The 20,287-nt window shown below is 39.0% G+C and overlaps 1 protein-coding gene and 1 long non-coding RNA gene across 5 annotated transcripts in view; one reads left to right on the forward strand and one right to left on the reverse strand.

Annotated features, from left to right (window-relative positions):
* ESRRG (estrogen related receptor gamma) overlaps window positions 1–20,287 on the forward strand; it is a 390,646-nt gene that overhangs the window by 217,144 nt on the left and 153,215 nt on the right. Inside the window, exon 1 of one of the 4 annotated variants that reach the window (XM_086743705.1) lies at window positions 4,023–4,147. The exons of the other annotated variants lie outside the window; for them this stretch is intronic. Coding sequence (XP_086599831.1) covers window positions 4,092–4,147 — 56 coding nt within the window. The 5' untranslated portion in view covers window positions 4,023–4,091. Of the gene's footprint in view, window positions 1–4,022; window positions 4,148–20,287 lie in introns of those variants that run through there. 4 annotated transcript variants of the gene reach the window in all.
* LOC147601316 (uncharacterized) lies at window positions 1,632–3,743 on the reverse strand. Its single transcript, XR_015258221.1, has 2 exons — window positions 3,380–3,743; window positions 1,632–2,529 (listed from the first exon to the last, which is right to left on the reverse strand). It is a non-coding gene; the product is annotated as an uncharacterized LOC147601316 (long non-coding RNA).

A 20,287-nucleotide genomic window follows, 5' to 3' on the forward strand; every position in this document is an offset into this window, starting at 1 on the left:
TATGTACAAACAGGTGAGCTGAACTTGGAACTTTTGTAGCATTTGTTTTTTTAACTTATTAGCAGTATATCTAGGGATGTACCAAGTGCCTTCCAGTGAGAAGCACAAAAGGCAAAAGCCCAGAAGCCAGTAACAATATTGTTCTAACATTGATGTCACTGTGGCATAGCACATCTGAGTGGTGTTTCTTTACATGGTGACTCTGAATAAAGAGAAAAATCACATATTTAATGATACTTCGATATTTACTTCAAACTCTTAACAATATGATATTTTCAGCTAGACTTTGAATAAGGTGTCATGGTGTATGGCAAATTTCCATCTGAAGTAACAGTATGCTTGTTTTAAAATAAATTCTCAGCAGCTAATAGACTCTTTCATATTCTTGCTCCTTTCCTGGTGGCCTGAACTTGTTGCTCCTTTTGGTAGATACACATTTGACACAACGCACTATCTTACTACTTCAGTTGCCTTGCGGTAGATGTGTTTTAACAATCTGGCTGTTTGGATGCCTTGAAATATCTGTAGTAGTTAAATGTGAACATGCTTAAAGATGTACTGTTCGGCACAAAGCAAAAATTATATGCACAGGGAGACGTGGAAATGTAGGTGCTACTCAGTAATGCCCTTTGCCTGGTACAGGGGCAGTGATTTTTTCCTTTTCTTCTCCGATTCCATCACCGCTGTTTTGTATGGACTCCTTGTGGTAAGATTTCGCACTGTATGTTTTGATAATTTAGTGCAGATGTGTGTTTGCATGTTCTTACTCTGTATCCCCTGATAAAATTCAGTAAACTAATACCTAGTCTTCTTTTCTTCTTTTTATTTTCTTTCCCCTATTGCTGTTTTTATTTATTTCTACAGAAAAGCTTGATAAAATGAAGGGATGCTTAATCCTAGTTTATTTGCTGCTACAACCTCTTCCTTATCTTTTTTTTTTTTTTCCTTCCTCCAAACCAATCGGTAACTGTGAAACCCAAGTTCAAGAATGCAGTTGGAATTCCAGGCCCCAGTCTGGTGGAGGTGACACTTTTAGTCCCCAGGGGAAGAAGCCAACTGCTTTGTTTATCAACATGCAAAGTACAGCACTGTATTTCTGGTTCTCCAAGAAGCAGCACTGGCAGGGAAGAGAGCCACTTGCTTGGATGAAAGATTGTTGATAGAAAGGTGGTGATGGTTCACAGAGGGAGAGGAAAAATGTATTGTTTGGGAGCGTAAAGGAGAGTGGAGGATGACAAGCCAATAAGGTAGCAGAAACTATGTGAACATGAGAAGGAGGGCTTGCGGGAAGACAGACCATGACAGAAGGAAAGACAGAAGGATGTGTTTCAGCATCTGAATATAAATATATAATCTTAGGAGATAATGAATGAAAGTAGAAATCAGGCTAGCCTGTGCTTTGTTAAGTTTCAAACTGGATTAGCTGTAATATTTTAAGGAGTATATATTCCAGGGAACTTAATACAGAAAAGTGTGACCGTATCAAATTACTGATGTATAGTGATCCATTATGGGTGTTTTTTAAATTAGAAAACACATACACATGGAATTATTTCAAGGAATTTTAGCATAAAAATATTGAAAAATAGCAATTTTGGATATAAATCTATAAACAGAGACTCAGAGAGACACTCAGTACAAACAATATATTTGTATTTTCCTGTTTTGCCAATGTGCACATGTAAATCAGTTTGTAGGAACTGTATTTTGGGTTGATATAGTAATACAGGTATCTATACACAAAGACATCATATTCAAATTCTGATTTGATTCCAAAATTCCACATTTCTCAAACTGTTACTTAAAAGAGGGCATTCTGATACTGTAACATGATTAAATGCCCCTAATTTTAAAAAATGATAAAACCTGATTTTTATTTCTGCTGTTTCTACAGAGTACTTGGATTTTACTCTACATGTCAGAGCTTTTTAATTCACTGCTCACAAGTGAATTTATGTCTTAATTACAGAGTTCACATTTAACAATATAGACAGCATAATGCTACTGGTAATTAAGATTTTATTACCTGCTTTTATACAGTAGTCAGAGCTGTAGTTTTGCTGTGTGAGTTCCAATTTCTAAACTTGCATCTATTTATACCAGGTCTGTAGGAAGCAGGCCCTGTCTTCACATAAGGCTAAATATATAACACTGGAATCTCTCTGCTGTGAACATAGACAAACATGTCTATTTAACTGACATATTTTGTAGTTGGGTTCTGTTGCTGTATTTGTTTGCTAAAATGCTGTGAAACAGATTTGGAGAGGGCATTTGCGTTCCTATTTGTTGAATGGTATTAATGCATTTTGAGGGTGTGCACTGATTTGCTTTGCTCTAAAAGATTGTTATTTGCATCATGTTAGAACTACAGTCACAAGAGATTTTGTAAGAGTTGAGGTGAATCATAAAAAAAAAAATATGGTCTTTCCAGTGGTTGTTTTTTTTTTTTTTTTTTTTTTTTTTCTTCTTGCCAGAAATAGCCTGCGTCTGTTTTCACTGTGGAGAGGTAGAGGCAGAAACACTTTGAACCTAGAAAATAAGTATGGTGCCTTAGTTGTAATATTAAGTAAAAATAGTAGCTTTGGAGAGAAAAAAAAAATGACACCCCCAATTCATTACTGTTTCTGTCAAAACTAGGGTGGTCTGAGGGGTGTGGGGTGTGTGTGTTTCAGTGCAAACAATGTCTCTAAATTTGAGTATAGTAATTTTCTTGGATCGAGTTTAATCAGGGAGCTTTCATCACGAGAGAAACAAGCAACTCTGAGCTGGCTCTAAGCAGTGGTTTGCTGGACTGGTGGCGTTTATGCAGGCGTACATGGCAGAGCTATGTGTTTATGTCCCTTTCAGTTTGGTAAAATTTACTTTACAAAAACCCAAGTTCCCAAACACTGAGGAGGTCTATGCACACTCATTTACTAATGCAGACCTACTACTGTGCAGTCCTTATCTTGTTAAAATCAAGAAGGCTGAGCCAGTCCACTATAACCCCTCCACAGCTACAGAAGAAACTGACATTCTGGAGCCTTTCTTTTTCTTTACTATATCTAAATATTTACATCTAAACATCTGAATACTCGCACAGGGACATACACCTTAAATACACCCATGTTAAGACGTAGCTAACCTGTATATGAACACACGTGCCTGTATATGCTCCCAGTTGCACCCCTGCTGTCCAGGACTGGATTTGAGCGCTCGTTTTGTTAGAAATGTGTTTTTTTTATAGTAAGTACAAAATGAGAGATTAAATTTTTAAAGAGATAATGATATATTTTAAAAATATTTTTTTATAATCTATATATATTATACATAACAAAATCCCAGCGCCCCCCTCCCCCCCCCCCAGCAACTCGGACGAGAATGAAAAGTTGAGAGTTACCCAGAAGCTTCGGCGGGCTGCGCTTGGCGTTATCATTATTTATTTTTCCCCCGGCGCCGAGCAGTTCCAAAGGTTGGGGTAAGCGGCGGTGAAGAGGGCACGCCGAGAGCTGGCCCCGGCCCCGGCCGCCACGGCGAAAACGCCACAACCGGCAACGGCAGCGGGAAACTTCATCCTCTACCTTTACGCTCAATCTTCCGCGACCTTAACCGGGAGGGAGCCTGCCCGAGGTACCTGCCGAACTGCGCTGGAAGTTGGAGCCGGGCTCCCCGCGGCTGGGAGGGAGGGAGGGAAGGGGAGGGCAGGGCGGGCAGGCAGGGGAGGCCCCGGCGGCGCGGACAAGTCTGCGCGCTCTGCCCCCACCGCCGCCTCAGGCCGCTCCCCCGGCCCCACCCCTCTACCTGCCGCGCGGCCCCCGCGCGCCGGGCCGCCCCGGCCCCCCCCGGCGCCTGATTGGCCGCCGCCCCACCAATCCGCCGTCCCCCCGGGCCGGGGGGACTGCATATGTAAAGCCCTACTTCATATTCATGAGCCGCGAGCGGGGCTTTAAGTCCTTGATTAGGCGCGCGGGCGAGCTTTTGGTCCCAACTGGCCGCGCCTGCCGCTGCTGCCGCCTCGCCCGGAGAGCAGCACTCGTGCCAAGTGCGCGGCGCTCGGCCACGGAAACTTTGCTTTGCCGCGGGGGCGCGCGAAGAATGGTCGCCGGGCGCACATGGATTCGGTAGAACTTTGCCTGCCGGAGCCGCTCTCCCTGCACTACGAAGAAGAGTAGGTACCGCTCCCTGCCCCCACCCCACCACCAACCACCACCGCCGCCGCCGCCTGCCCCAAAACATGACAGGCGCCTAGACGCTGCTGCAGGTAACGCTGTGCCGGGGCTGCGGGCGTCAGCCGTCGCGGGCCCGGCCCGGCCCGGCCCGGGGCACTGCGCGGCGGCTGCGCGCCGGGTGCGTGTGTGTGTGGGGAGGGCAGGCGGTCGAGAGGCGGCCGGCAGCAGGGAGGACCGGTGTTGTCGGCGGGCGAGCGCCCGGCTCCGCCGCCCGCCCCGCCGCTCGCAGTCTGACAGGTGCGCTGGCTCTGAGGCGGCGGCGGGCGGGTGGGAGGGAGGGAGCGCGCCTGCCGGCCGCTGGGGCGGCGGTTGGGAGCGGCCGCCCCTCGCCCTGCCCCGAGGTAACGGCCGGCCTGCCCCGGGGTAGCGGCCGGCCCGCCGGACGGACGGCGTGAGGCAGCGAGGGGCGGCTGTTCTGTACTTTTGCAGCGGCCCTCTGCTCTTGCTTTTCCCTACCAAAGGCAGCAAAATACTTTTTTAACCGGGCGCAGTTCTTGGCTGGCACTTGCTCGGCTACCTGGCAGAGCGTCTGCGGCGAAAAGCCTGGCGCACGAACCAAACCAGGCGGCCTGGGGCTGGCGAGCGGCTCCTGAACTTGATTTCAGCCCACGGCCGGGATTAAATATTACTATATCACGGGAGCTGTCACCGATTCATTTTTCTTTTATGTCGAGCACTTACGTAGCCGTGCCTTCGTATTACGCTGAGGGTGACGGTGACACCGAAGGAAAAACCCAAGCGAACAGCCAGCATCGCCCTAGACGCAGTCTGTGGAAAGGCTGGATTGAGAGGTGACAGTGTATTATAGGGAGATGCCCACTAGCTGTCCTTACTGTCTGCATATTGCATTGCCATTTGTAATTAAGGCAGAGACGAAAAGTGAATTGCCACGATCACGTATTGGTGAAATAATACGGGAAGTAACAAGCAAGCCTGGCTCCCAGGAATACAGTTTGAGAAAGGGAGGCAGGGAAACCCACTGTAATGTTCGGAGATAAATAAAAGGAAATAAACAAGGATGCCCTCTCAGATATGGTTTATAGGTCAGCACACTGTGAGCTGCTGTATAGCATAAGATAGCTTCATAAATGTAAGAATGCAGTTTCCACAGCTGTTACTGACAATGACATGTTTTTTATAAAATACATAAAAAAATTATAAGTTTAGGTTGGTTTGTTGGTTTTTGGGTGGTTTTTTTTTTTTTTTTTTCTGTGGATGGTTCCTCTCCCCCCAAGCCCCCCAAAGGAGCTTTCTTGAATTTACGTTCTTACAGCTAATTTGAATGATTAGTTTAGATAAGCTTCTTAGAGTAGATGCATTTAAATGAAATCGGGGCACATGTCTTTTTGGCTCTGGTGCAAGACTTGAACTAATTTTTTTCTTCCTCTTTGGCTCAATTAAAAGTCATCTTAAAACACTTCCAATATGAGGCACGTGTGATTGGGCGGACACTGAGAAATAACTAACGTTAAGAAACATACCTGCTTCTCTGTCTCCATTAATAAGCTCCAGAGTTTTACACGTTATTAATATTCATAATAATTTTGTTTTGACTATATATCATCACGTGTGTGCACATATAAGCATAAGGACATCCAAAATAAATATAATAGTTTGGGCAGCTCTTGTGTTATGGATGAGGACAGAGAGGATTTGAGCTAAAAATTGTCCGAACGTTTTGGGAGTGCACAGACATCTGTCTGACCGTCACTAGGTATGCTTTGATTTTAAGGCAGAGCATGTTAAAGAATGCCATAACTGAAAGCCAGCTGCAACCTTGGCTTTTTGCTTTTTCAGCAATTACAATAATACTAATAATTACTAATAGTTAATAAGCTAACAGATGCAATAAATATATCTGCTCATTTTGACATATGTGTCAGTTTAATCATTCTAAATGAATCAGTGCGTTCATAATGTGAAATCTCCTTCAACCTCTGATTAAAATGTAACGTTGACTAAAGGATTATAGAGCGGACTTAATTTTACTGACTGTTTTAACAGTTGTCACAGCTGTTGGAAGAAGGAAAGGCAATTGAAACACTCCAAAAAAGGGACGGGGGGGACGGACGGACGGGACTAGTTTAGTAAATTTAAACATGATCTCTGAATGCCAGACATAGAAAACTGAGGAGATTTGTAACTCCAGATAGATAGCTTCTGTGCACTATGTACGTTTGCCCTTTGCGGCTCACTGTGTTTCCTTAATTTGAACCCTCAGCAGTTTCCTTACTTTCTCCATTTAAAAATGTGCAACAGCGTTTAAACATAAAACAAAATCAGCTCTTACAGTGTGCACAGATTTTCCTCTTACAGTGCAATAGATAATCTTTATTTCTTGTCATCTATTTTGTGTAGAATGGCTGTAACATTTTAAAAGTGGACATAGGTGTCACATCATGTGAATACTTCTGTGCGATGATGGTCGGTATACACGATTTTTATTTTTTTTGAACCATTCTCATGTGGCAGTGTGGTAACGGTCTGTAGAGTTACCGTGTTAGCCTGTCTGGGTTACGTTTGTGTACGTATAGATGTAAGTGTGTGTGTATACTCAGCATGTAAATATATGTATTTCTGTGTGTGTGCAAGCTGATTCTATGATAAACATAAAAGAGTTTATGTCAGTTTCACTCTTCTTGAAAATATTTGGGTATAGCTTCAAATTCCCGAATAATTTATTTTAGAAGTGTCTTTCATTTGTAAAGGGAGGAAAGGAGTGGACTGAAGAACACTTCTTTGTGAAGCGGGAAGCAGCACTTGATTCCACTCCACGATTTCTCCAGGCTGTGGAGATCTTTAACTTAACGTATTTGCCTTATTAGATAGCTATTTAAAGTTGTTCTTAAGAAATAAAGCCCGCAGTTAATATCAGAGTCGAAAGTCCCCAGGTCTCCGTTCACGTACGTGGTGCATAACATGGCACACAGCTCTGGTGTGAAGCCAGCCCCTAAGTGTGGGTGAGCGAGCAGACCCTGCCTGTGTCCTCCCCTTGGGCAGCAGGCCGGCCTTGGCCCGTTCTTCCTTCTCTGTTTCCGGTTGTAGGTCTTTGCTTTTTTGGTTTTGATAGACTGCTGGCAAGTTTTTAAATCCTGCAGAATATATAAAGGGTTTGTGCTGAAACGCCTGTCTGACAGCTTTTCATTTATTGGGGCTTGCCTCTATTTTAGTGATGGTTGCTCATTTTAATGTGTTTATGGTTGTGCTCTTTTATTTACTGAGCCTGGTGCGTTGCAGCGGTAATTAACCCGTGTTATTAGCAAAGCCCTTGTGGATATCCATTAATTCTCTTGAATGGCTGATCATTTATTCTGTACTTTTTTTCCCCCATATTTTTCCTAAGCCATGCTATCCTTTTTCTAACAATCCGTAAGCTTTAACATTTCCTACAAATTTCTTTTTGAACCGAGGCAGGTAGAAGGGTACTATCCCCATAGTTCCATAATAAAGAATAACTATTGTCTTAACGAACTGTTTTCAAAGATGCTAATGGGAAGCAAAACAACTGGGAGAATCTGTAGGGAACAATTTATTTAATTATTATTTTTCAAAACACATGCTTAATGATAAGAAAGGAGATAAGAATTTCCTTAGCCCTTTTTTTTTTTGTGCCTGTATTAGCTGTTGTGGATATTTTAGCATTCATATTTTAATCAGATTTCAACTTAGTTAATAACACTTTGGGCACTTAAAAAATATTGAGCCAGCAGAAAAATACTTGTGCTTGCACTGCTGAGAAAAGATAAGGGCCGCCTCATTAGCCAACTCTACTTTTGCAATTAATTTCAAATACATGGTGCTATTCATCAAATACAGAAGGTAACTAGTCTATGATAATAATTTAACAATACTTGAAGCTTACTTTGCTTAGAGTAGCTGAAAAGTATGATATGTCTATTCTCACAGATATGTCAGTCCATATGCTGTGCTGCTATTTATGTTATAGAGTGAAATTAAGATAGAAAAACTATGGTATAAAAATATGAATTATTTATAAGGGACATGATTATTCATTTTATGGAATGTTTTTAAAGGACTGACCCTTGACCTGCAGGGAGGTTGCTTGCACCCCTGTGGAAGTGTAAGTAGGAATGAAAAAAACACTTATTTGACCCTTTCAATGAAGTATCTCAAATAATTATTTTTTGCTTAGGATAAATGAAATGCATAGGATAAGTAGGGAAAAAAATTGAAGGAATTCTTGCTCCTATTGAAGCTTAAAGTCTCTGTGAATTCTGTGAATTCTTCTTCGTAGCAAATTCATGGAGGGAAGAAACAATAAAATGTTGATCCGTTACAAGTGCATATAAGCCTCACGCTACCAAGCTCTCTAGAGGAAATCTGTGATTATGCCAGGCCAGTTTGTTCAGTTTTTATCTCTTTTACATCCACTGGCCTTGTATTAAATTGTCATTGTCCTAAAGCACATGAGAGAGAAATGAATTGCATTTCTCGACATGCTCTGACAGTGAAATATTTAGCCTCTCTGTCTCCAGTCATACTCGTGTATGTTTGATAGTGCAGGGATGACACCAACAGTCGCTGCAGCTTGACATTCCACTTATTACATGTTCTTTTGTATTTTGTGTATCCTCTTTTACTTTTTGTCTTGTTAGGTAATCATACATGCATACTGTCATACCTGTAGAAGCACGTATATGTGTGATTTTATGTTTTGCATATTTGCGTTTTATGTATATGTACAACAAGTTTTGAGTTCAGATACATATATATCTAGGCATGTGTGTGTATTCCTTGAGCAATTTGTGCAATGTACATCTACTATTGTGTGTATGCACACAGACATGTATATAGTTAGTATACACAGAGCTATATAACTTCCCTGTATGCAGTTGCTTGTCAAAAACCTGCTGCTTTTATGTGTTTATTTTTTTCTTATCTGTGGGAAGAGAACTGGTCAGCAAAATATTTGCACCAAATTTTGTATCAGATTCTCCATGTAATCTGGCATTTTCTGTATTTGTACTCCCAGTTTTGCTTTTAAAAGATGCTGTATTTTTATTAAAATTTTGTCTTCCAAGTAATTTACATGATTTATTCATATTCATACAGGAATATTTATTTATATTCCAGTAAGTTTTGGCTCTCAATCAGACAACTGTTTTTTCAGCAACATATGTCCTTGGACACACGGGTGTGTTTACACCTAAATAATATAATTATTTTTAGGGGGGGAAGCTTCCTACATATGGTGGTTCATATAAATCCTTATGTTGTCAGAGAAAAATACAAAATGCACATTCCATTTTAATGGTCCTTAGTCCTCACCAAAAATCGTATAAGTTTTTTGTTGGGATTTGCTTGTCTAGAAGTAAAAATACTGTGAAACATTAAAGCAAAATATTAAACTGAATTATGTACTGCTATTTCAGATAGTATTACTTAATTGTTATTTTTAAAGGATTTTCTTTTGCTCTTTCAGTAGCACTTGGGAGAGTAACTTCGATACGTACGGTAGAACATTGCTTTTTGACATTATGTCTTGTGAAACAATTTATGTATTTGCTATGTTACAGAACCTTTAAATCTCTTGGGTTTGTTTACATAATGCTTGTAATGTTTTTCAATTAATTCATACTTCCCTTGAACAAAGAGGGGCTTTTCTCTTTGCTGTTCCTTAGTATAGCAGGTTTGCATTAAAGGGAATCTTGTCTAATTTCTAATTATCTTCTTATAAGAAGCATAGCTTTTTAATGAGAGCATAATTTCTCACTTCTTTTAAAATTGAAATATTTTTTTTTCTTCAGCTTCCTAGACTTGCTAGGAAAAATCTCTGTTAACATTCTAATGAATGTTAGAGTGATTTAGGTACTTCTACAGCGTGTAATACGAGCATATGCTGTTTTTTCTTTACTGCTGAATGTCTGATTCTTACTGTGGGTCACCGTTCTGAATTTGTATGAAATCTAGATGGATTTTCCTAATTTAGATCAAAATAACTTACAAGGCAAAACAAAAAAATACTATTAGAAATTTAAATCTCTTTTTTTTTTCATGACACAACACAGAACGTTAAACATGAAAGAGTCTCCATATACTGCGGAAAGTTAGTATATCGGGGTGTATGAAATAGAGGTTCCTTTTCCTTGGTCTAATAAAGCCATTTATAATATACTTGTACAGAGTTGTGCACACTTATTTATATGATAACTCATCATGTTTCAGTAGTTTATCTCTATGCATGTGAGAATAGTCTAAATATATCCTTTTATCATATATTGAAAATTATATTTCTTTACCCTGAGTAAAACCTCTTCGCGGATTTGAGCTGCAGTCTTTATGTGGGAGGGCAGATTCTTTCAAAGGGTTGCATTCTGAAACCAAACTTTAAGATAAAGTGATTTGAGTTTTTTTTTAGGTTATTACTCCGTAGGTTAGCGTGGATATCTCTTCCTCCTCTGTATCTTTTCGTGTTGCTGTAAGTGAAAAAAACTGCACATATCCTTTTCATCATTTTGATTGGAACTACATACCATATGTAATGTGTTTTGGCAGCAGTTACCTAGCCAAAGAAAACAAATTAATATTAGCCATGCTGAGGGGTGTCAGAAGTATCACAGATGTGTCGATTTAGCTTTGCTCCATCACACACTCTTTCCTTAAACAACTGGTCAAGCTGTCTCAAAATGTAGTGCTGGCTACAGTGAGATTCTAATAGGTGTGATCAGAGATTGATGGCTTTGGGAAGTTAAAATGAGAAGATGATGTGGAGTTGCTGTTGCTTGTTTTGAATGGCCTCAGAAAAAAACAAACAAACAAACAAAAACAAGAAAAAAGAGGAAATTTTTTTTTTAACTAAAAATATTATTAAGAGATTATAAGTCACACCCCCCGCCCCCCGCCACCTAGACATTAAACAATTTAAAGTCCTGCAGATGTAGCGATACTGGCAAGTGTAATGTAAAAGTCTATCTAAAATGTAGTGCTAACTTGTTCCCGAGCATTTCTGAAATTCCTTCCCATATAAAGGTGCCAGGATGGGTGGGGAGAGGAGGAGCTGGCTTTTTTTATTTAGTCCATCCTTCTCTATTATATTGCTTTTCTTTTCTCCTTTCCTCCTATTTCTGGATTGCTTTCTAGAGCTATTTCTTGAAGAAACACTTTTTTTAATCTCATGCATAAATATTTTTAAGGAAATACAAGATGGGATAATGTAACAAAGAACAAAAAGAACAATAGTTAACAAAATGGCGAAATCATACTCCTTTGTGTACTTAGATGTGCTCTTAGTATAGCCAGTTACTGGCAGTTTGTATAATTCTCCATATATTGAAAATGCATCAGAGAGAAGGGTTCAAGCAATTTTCTGTGTATTCTTTATTAACTTTTAACAAAATATTCTGTCTTCAAATTGGCTGCAGGATTTGATTCCTGTCTTTTTGGAGGATGAATGCCAGTGCCCTTTTATGTTTAAGCTGGTATTTTCTTGCTTAGATGGACTATGATGCACTCGGTTGACAAGTATTAATGCTAAAATAGTTTTCAGAGGAATTAATTTCAGAAAGTCTGTGAGGTTTTCTTCAGCACAATTATTTCACCTTTTTTTTTTTTTAAAGGAGAAAAAAATCTAGTAAAAATAAAAGCTAAAACTCATGTGTCATCTTAAACAGATTTAGAATGTGTTTCTGAAAGCAAATGCACATGGATTGCTAGCAAAATAAGCTTTGGAGAATGGTAGAAGTCTTACAGTAAAAAGCGGATTTTTTTTTTTTCACTATAGTAGTTTAATGTTCCGTGAATGCAAGATTTCCTCTACTAAATTATATTCACTTTTCCAGCAATGAAAGAATTCCCTGGCAGCATTCTCATAGCAGCCGTTAACGTAGTGGGACAGATTAGGTGTTTTTGAAGTGGCACGCAGTGCCATGTCTTTAATGAACTGTTCCCGTGAGCGTTAAAGGGGTGAGAATCGGCTTCCCGACAACCGAGCGGAGCTCACGGGCACCCCATCATTGTTCTTGCCGGAGCTGCTTGGGCCCAGTTGGTGCTGGGTGATATTTAAAGAGCTGAGCGGCCACTGTCAGTGGCGGACATTAGTATGAATGATACCTGTCCCATCAATCACCAGGCCTTGGTGTCACAGATGGAGAAACAGCAATCGGCTGAATTACCCGGCACTGCACACTTGGCTTAATTCAGCTCATTGTTCTCATACAAATCTAGAAGATGGCTGGTTCTGCGCCGGGAGTCCAGACAGAAGCACAGGACGGGCTCAGGTGGTGGCACGCGCCTGCCCTTTGCTGCTCCATCAGAGGTATTCAGCAGAAGGCTGTCAGAGGCTGGGGGTTGGTGGGAAGGCGCGCTCCATTCCAGGACCGAAGCTTCAGCTTCTGAACCAGGCTGTAATTAATCAAGAGCTAAAACTCAGGATTTCTCCTGGTGTTCCAGAACTTTTCATTTAGCTAGCCAAGAGTGTCAAGCGCACAGCCAGGTTAACGTTTTACTCTTCAAATACTACGTTATAACTGTCATTCTGAGAAGAATGAAGGGATATCCTGCACCTATTTCCTATGGCTGTGCAGTAAGCAAAATCTTCAAAGCCGTGGCCCTTCTGAAGTAGTAGATCTTTTATTATTCCCCAATAGTTAGCACTGAAAACTCAGTATCCAAGATGCTGAATGAAAAGGAGAGTTGCTGAGAGGCTTATTTGGGGGGAGTGTTTTTTTCTGGTTTTGTAGTGGGTCTTTTAATCATAGTGCCAGACGAAGGTTGGATCATGAGAAATTACGATCTTGTTTGGACAAAAACAGGAAAGGCATTTAAATGCCACTAATAATTTTCCTTTCTTTTATTTCTTTCTTTTTGTTTTTTTTTTCTTTTTGTTTTTCTTGCGCCTTGCAAATCAGAGACAGTTCCTAGAGGACAGAAAAATAAAATAAACAAAAAAGCAGATAGAAATTATATCTCTGCTTTTAAGTCCTGCCTCAGCTATATTTTGAACGCATTTGAATCCTAGTGCTTCCATGCGCTTTTCCAAGTAGTACCAGCCAAATAAATACCTGTGAAATATTGAGATGGAAGTGATCATTTTTTCTTCACAAAATTTTTTCCTTTTCTTTCCCCCTGTCTTTTGGTTGGTTTTTCTTTTTTTCCTCCCCACATCTCTTTTGTGTTACATGCTATAGAATGGCTATATTTTTATTGTAAGTGAAATCACTGCTGATGTTTTCGTTACAACTGATGTCAAGCAGAAAACCTGTAGCATGCCCGAAGCAGGCTACAATGTATTGAAGACACAGCTTATGTTTGATTGTGTGTAAATACAGTTAGTTAGTTGGGTTTATCTGATAGCCTGGCAGAAAGAGAGAGGAGCAGTACAAACTGTTTCAGTAACTGTGCTGTTCATACACCTGATAAGATTGAGAGTGCTTTCGAACTACTGATATGCTTTGAATAAGAAAAGAATAATCACATCCACTGGCACCGGCTTATCGGGAATGGAGTAAAATGCCAGCACTTTTACATTAGCAAAAGTAAATGTTTTAGCCACTTTGGGCCTTTTTTCCATTTAAATTAAATAGCAGGGTGCTTTTGAGTGTGCTGTAATGAATGGAAGGGTTTATTACCTTGACAAAATTTGACAAAATTACAGGTGAATATGTTGAGAGGGGAGTCCTCGGCAACAATAACAGCTCTTTTGATAAGTGGCTACATCTATTCATGCATTTGGTACAGAAATTCAGGAATTTTATCCTCTCTTGCTCTATAAAGTGCAGCGGCTAACTTACAACATCCAGTTCTTCACAGTGTAACATACCTGTGCATTTTGTAATATACTGGCAACACACTTGAAATTCAGCATATAACACGGCTGTTCATGAAATAATGCTTGATCATTTACTAGTATGTCCTCTGCCTTCAGTTGCTGTGTATTTTTGTGTTTGAAAAATAATATATCTCAGAGTCTTTGCTGGGAAGGCAAGGTATGATTCATCATTAACTTACACCAGCAGGCATGAAGCATGCTTGGATGCACTATTATCTTCTCAAAGCTTACAGATTTTTGTTTTTATAACTTTTTTTGTTTGTTTGTTTCCAGATTATTTTTCTTTCACATGCCCACAATTAATTTTGGTATATTCAGATTTGATGAATGATATTGCAAGATCGGATTTGATTGATTTTGGATTATTATTGATTACCGTCAATGAGATCACTGTGACACTCTGAAATCAATGCTATGTGATTAAACCAAGACACCACTGTTCTGTACATTAGATAGCAGTTGGGAATTTAGGAACTTGAATGTTCACAAGCTATAAATTGAGAAAATGTTCAGATTTAAATAGCCCTTTGTTTGGCATTTACTCACCAAAATATGTTTCTTGGGAAAGTTAGTTTTCCCAAGTGCAAGCTTTCAGTAAAAGAAAGGTCATTGATTTAAGGTTTATTAAATTTTAGGTAAAAACAACTGTCTCCATTTGGGTGTAAAATAATATAAGTACTTACTGCAGGCAACCTTCATGCTTTAGAGCTGTTGCTCAAAGGTTTCATTCTTCTATGAAGATGTCAACTGTAAATATAAAAATGCATCACTGAAAATGTAATGGTTTAAAGATTCAAACTGAAATAAAAATTCCTGCCTGGGGAAAGCACTATAATCAAAATAAAGTAGTCTTTTTTTTTTTTTTTCTGTGGAGACCATACTTGAAAAGAGCGCTTGAAGGCAGCAGGTAGCAAGCTTGGTAGGGAATGCCAATTTCTATTTATTTATTTATTTATTTATTCTCTGCCACAGATAATGATAGCCTGGCTTTGGAATCAGCAAAACACTTCAGCCACTAACACTAGACAATACGTAAGCTGCTGCTGCTTCTGAAATGCAATATCCTGGCATTTAAGTCAACTTTATAAGCTGGCAAAATCCCACCTGGCAATATTAAAATCCAGCTTCTGAAGCACTTTTATTTCTGAAAGCTTTTTATGTCTTTTTATATCTTTTTAGCATGAATTAAATTTCTGAGGAGCAGTGGCCTGGATGTACACTTGATGGATGACTGGGGCGGGGCTTCTTTCTCTCTCCTTTTTTCATCTTTTTTTTTTTTTTTTTTAAATTTTTTTAAAATGTGTGATACTTGCACATTAGGTAATGCTGGAACAGAAATACTGCAGATGCAGCTGTTTGACAAAATTACTGTTGGATTTTTGTACCACTGTTAGATAAGTTAGCGGAGATTTTCCAAGATATGAAAGACAGCCTGCTGCCAAACTCTTGCATCTGTCTTAAGAAATCATTTGCTTTTACTGGTAGTGGCCTGATTCAAAACTAAATGGAAAAAATGCCATTCATTTTAGTAGATTTTGGATCAGTATCTATAATTGATTTAAAAAATGAATGATTTGGTAGTATTTGAAAATAAATCAATGAAGAAATGGAGCCTGTGTCCAAGGATTCACTGCCAGGATGTGACATTTGCACCAGTATAAAGTTGCCTAAAGGAGTGTGACCAGGAAATGCTAAGATTACCCCATAATATTTTCTGTGTGAGCTTAAAAGCAGTGTTGGCATTACGCCAGTATCTTCAGTCTTGTGTTGACTTAAGAGGAGGTAGAAATCCTTCAGATGGAGATGGTAAGACAAAGTGAGACTGACCCTTTTTTTCCTTGATTTTACATCTGAACTGCAAGAGAGGTTGAAATGCTGAATTTACGTAAAGATTGATTGATCTTGCTTTGTTTCTGATGATGAATTTTGGATGAAAAGCCATAACATGGAATACATATGTCTGCTTGATGCATATTATCTTCCTGTGTAGGCAGAAACTCCTTGATTTTCCTTTGCAGAATTAAAAAGTCACAGAGAATGGTCATGGTCAATCAGCACGTCTTCCCCCATGAGATGCAAAATAAATTTTAATAGATGGAGAATTGCCTTGACTGGCCTCCGATCAACATTTTATTTATGAAAAGGTTCATATAGTGTTTAAGAGATATAGGAACTTGGCTCTTGGACAGAAAGCATTTTTCTGCTTTCTCTTTTGTAGAAAGAAACAGGCCAAGATGGCATAACAGGATAAAGGAAATATAGATAATTCAATCTCCAAAGATTCTGATGCTTCTTTATGTTACTCTAGCCATATAAAGAGTACTTTAAAGTAGGTATGACAGTAGTATGTCCTGCCCTCCAGTTTAGAGACTTTCCTAGTGCAGAGCTTTGTTGTCAATGTCAGTGCCTACATCTGAGTTTCTGAGTTGATGAGATTGCATGAGATTTCTATCCCTGATCACAATGCACAATTTGCAGCTATGTGTTCTCCAAACAAAGGGTTCCTACTATAATTGGTTTTCCTTTTCTTGATTGTCTTATTCTCTCTGATATGAGCCCTTTGTAATTCCAGACCCATTTCTTTAATCACAGATCACCTTTTTGTATCTGGTAAAGCATTCAATCTTTTGTACAAATGAAGGCATAGGTGTGTTTTATTGCTGGGATCAATGGGAGGAGGATCTGACTTTATGGCCTTTCTCTTTTTTTTTTTTTTAATGCTTAAATGTGTAGATCAGTGTTGTGATTTTTTTTTTAAAGCTATTTTCTGAAACAGTAACATTTGAATTTCATGTTGAAGGAAGTTTCTTGGAAAATCTGCAAAGCTTGTGTCTGTACAGGTTCACAAAAGGATGCTTTATCAACATTCAGTATTTCTATCAGAGCAAAGCCTATTATTTTCTTAGGCACATATGAAAAGGTGAGTTACACAGAGTATGTTTATAAAGGTTGTGTCCATGACATTTGTTTTTAAGATTTGCTATCTGGAGAAGAACTCCTAGAAAAGCTAGGTGTGAGGACTAAATCTAAGCATGTGGATTTAAAACCCAATGTTAAAATTTGATCAGTCAGAAGTAGCAGAGTAAGGAAAACTGAGGCATGCATGTCAGTTCTTCGCTTTTACAGTGTTTGCATAGCAGTTGGCGTTTTGTTTCCACTTTAGTGATTAGTTTTTTGTTAAAGCTGGTGAGGATTGTCTCAGAGCAGCAGAAACCGCAGCCCGTCAGCAGGCTGCTAGTCAGGAGCAGGTGTGAACAACATAAAACAGGATTAACGCTGAACCAGAGTGTGCACTAAAAACAGAACCCCTGCCTTGGTTTTACAAGGGCAGTAAGACAGAAGCTCTCTTGTCGTGTTTACTAAACAGTGTTCAGTGGACTATGTAAATGGTTCTGCTCAGCTGCAGAGAAATAAGTGCAAGAATTATTATGTATTTGAGATTTTAAGACACTTTTTCCTCCGTTAAGAGTAGACCTCTGTTAGTGTTGAGCCAGAGGCAGATGTCAAGGTGTTCAAAGTTAGTGCTTCAGTTGTTGCAGCAGAGGGAAGGGAGGATGGGATATCAGCATTCAGTGTGTAATTTTTTTGGTCGTTGACATAGGGGAGCAGGTAGATTGTATTGTCTTTTTGAAATTACGCCTTTAGGATTTAGAGTTTAATGTCTGCTTATTTCTTCTGTACACATTTCCTTTCAACAGGCAGCTTTTCCATTCCTTAGCATTTGCATATTTGGGAGCTGTTAAAGTCATATATTTATTATATCCATTACATGCAGCATCAAATTCTACTCTCACGTATGCTCTGTATTAAAAGTTAGAGGGATACATTTGCAGTGGAAGCAGAATTTACTTGTTGTTTATATTAGGATTTTTTATAAGCTATTCTCATTTCCCTGCCTCTATCAGTATATTACCTGACCAGGGAAATTTTCATGTTTTAGGTAAGGTTGTGTTTAAGGTGACATAATTTTTCATAAATACTGTGTGTAATTTTACTTGTTGTTTGGTCTTGCAGGGTTTTTTTTTTGTTTGGTTTATTTGGTTTTTTTTTTTTCCTCTTTCCTTTTATTCCTGGACCAGACTTTGAAAAGAGGCTACTATCTATCAGGCTACATTTGTACAATAGCCACAGTTTGATCTGGAAAAAAAACCCAAAACCAAACAACAAAAAAACCCTCAAACAACAACACCCCCCCCCCCCCCAGCCACCCCCCCAACCTAAAACCAAAACCCCAACCCACAAGAAAACACAATTCATTTTTCCTGAAGCATTTTCAGAAGTCCTACAGCCTTATCCCTAGGAAAACTCATCAGATCTTCTGTTTGCAGAACTCTAAGGAAAATTAGACCCTTTTGAAAATCAACTTAATAGTATTTATATCAAGTCCAGTTTAAGTATAATTATTATCTTCTTTCCTATGATGCTCTCCTGTGATTGGGATTGACAATTACTTTCCTCAAAGAAAAGAATGAAAGGTTTTTTTATCATTCAGTCAGTGGTAAGCCGTTGCAAATTATCAGATTATAGATATGTATTTAGGCATGCAAAATTTTTTACTGAAATGTCTTTATGAACAATAGCTACTTTTGTAGGGTACAGATCCTGTCTTCAGGCACCTGTGCAACTCAACTCCTTTTGCTGTCAAGATGCCCACTCTTTCTTTAGAGGTACAGGTCTGATGTTTGAGGGGATATCTCAAGTTTCAGATGATGAGGGCTTTTTTTTACGCATGGTGTCCACATAGCAATGGCAAGCATTACACAAGCAGGAAGATGACATTCAAAGTTTAAATTTGAACTTAAAGGGAACTGAATAGGTTTGACAGCAAAAAATAGTCAAGAATTAATATATTTTCTAAAATACCTTGAATAGTCACATCACCTTATTAATTAGTGGATTTAATAAATCCATTAAAAGCAATTATTTTAAAATAGTACCTAAACTGTGAGAATATTTCCAAACTAGAGAAAACCTATTATCAGTCTTGTGGCCTTACAATATGAATTATTTCGTTCTTTCTTCTCCTATTTTTTGCGCCCACATACAGTTAAATACACAAACAGTTTCAACACTAAGAATATACAGGACCAGTTTCAACCACGAGTTTTTCTGATGAAAACAGAAGTCTTGGGAATTCTTTATGTTTTGTTGTATTAACTTTTTATCAGTGGTGAAAAAAGCTTACCAATGTAATACACTTTTTGAATCCAGGTTTAGTTCTACAATTGCCGCTGCAATAGCGTGTGTGTTCCTGTTGAGACAGCCTGACCGTGGCTCAGAGGTTTATTTTTAAAGAGGGTGTTCCTGCATGTTCGGAGTTCTGTTCCTATATTGTTGTTGAGAAAACAGCTTATATCAACATAGTGAAGTCATGACTGGTGTGATAGCATTTATAAACTGACTATAAAGCGCACTGTTTTTCCTGTTTCTCTGTGATGTTGTAAACTAGTTACTATAACTTGAAATGCTTTTCTGAAGCTGGTATTGCATAGTTCACCTTTTCTTGAAGTTGTGGGTAGCAAATCTGTTGCATAATTTTGTCAGTTTGTGTGTATGATCCCTGGATTCTTTCACCTTTTTTCTTTTTTCTTTCCTCCCCCCCCCCTTTCTTTTTTTTTTTTTTCCCTGACAAGTGGTAATATAAATCCTTAAAGTTCAGGATTTCAGTTAGGACACATAAGCATACAGAAGTTGTGTTGCTTATCCAAAGTTTATCTGAAGCACTTAACCTCTTTGGCCTCAAAAGCAGTCTGGGCATCCCGTGAAAGCAGTCTGTCCCTTGAGTTTTTCTGTAATTCCTGGCTTCTGACAGGTCAAAAATAAACAAGAATAAACTTTTTGATAATGGTGCTGTGTCTTCTTCCAGGGCCAGATGAAACTAGATGCTATATTATGTTTATTATTATTTGAGTCGTCACTGAGCGTGTTTAAATCTCTGAAGAGATAAGTTCCTGTTCATTTCAGGCTTTAGTTGCCAGTTTGGACCAGTCCTCGTTTACTCATACAGGTTTATTTACAGTCACTTTCTTTTTCCAGTTATACCAGTATGCTCAGAGGAAGCAGGATCCAGCACAGAACATGACTTGACTTACACTTTGTCTTTTACCTTCAACGTCATGTAATTGCTTATTCTGGTTTAAAAAAAAAAAAAGCTACTTTGACTCTGTAGTTGAGCGTAATTGCAAATCAATTCCATATGATTTACCCTGTTATTATTTATTATATCTGTTATGGTAGTATGTAGAGGCCCTTGTCATGCTACTGTGGTGTACAGTGTGTAAATATATAGGTA

This window comes from Chlamydotis macqueenii, chromosome 3, assembly GCF_036417535.1.
Source record: "Chlamydotis macqueenii isolate bChlMac1 chromosome 3, bChlMac1.mat, whole genome shotgun sequence".
Taxonomy (NCBI): domain Eukaryota; kingdom Metazoa; phylum Chordata; class Aves; order Otidiformes; family Otididae; genus Chlamydotis; species Chlamydotis macqueenii.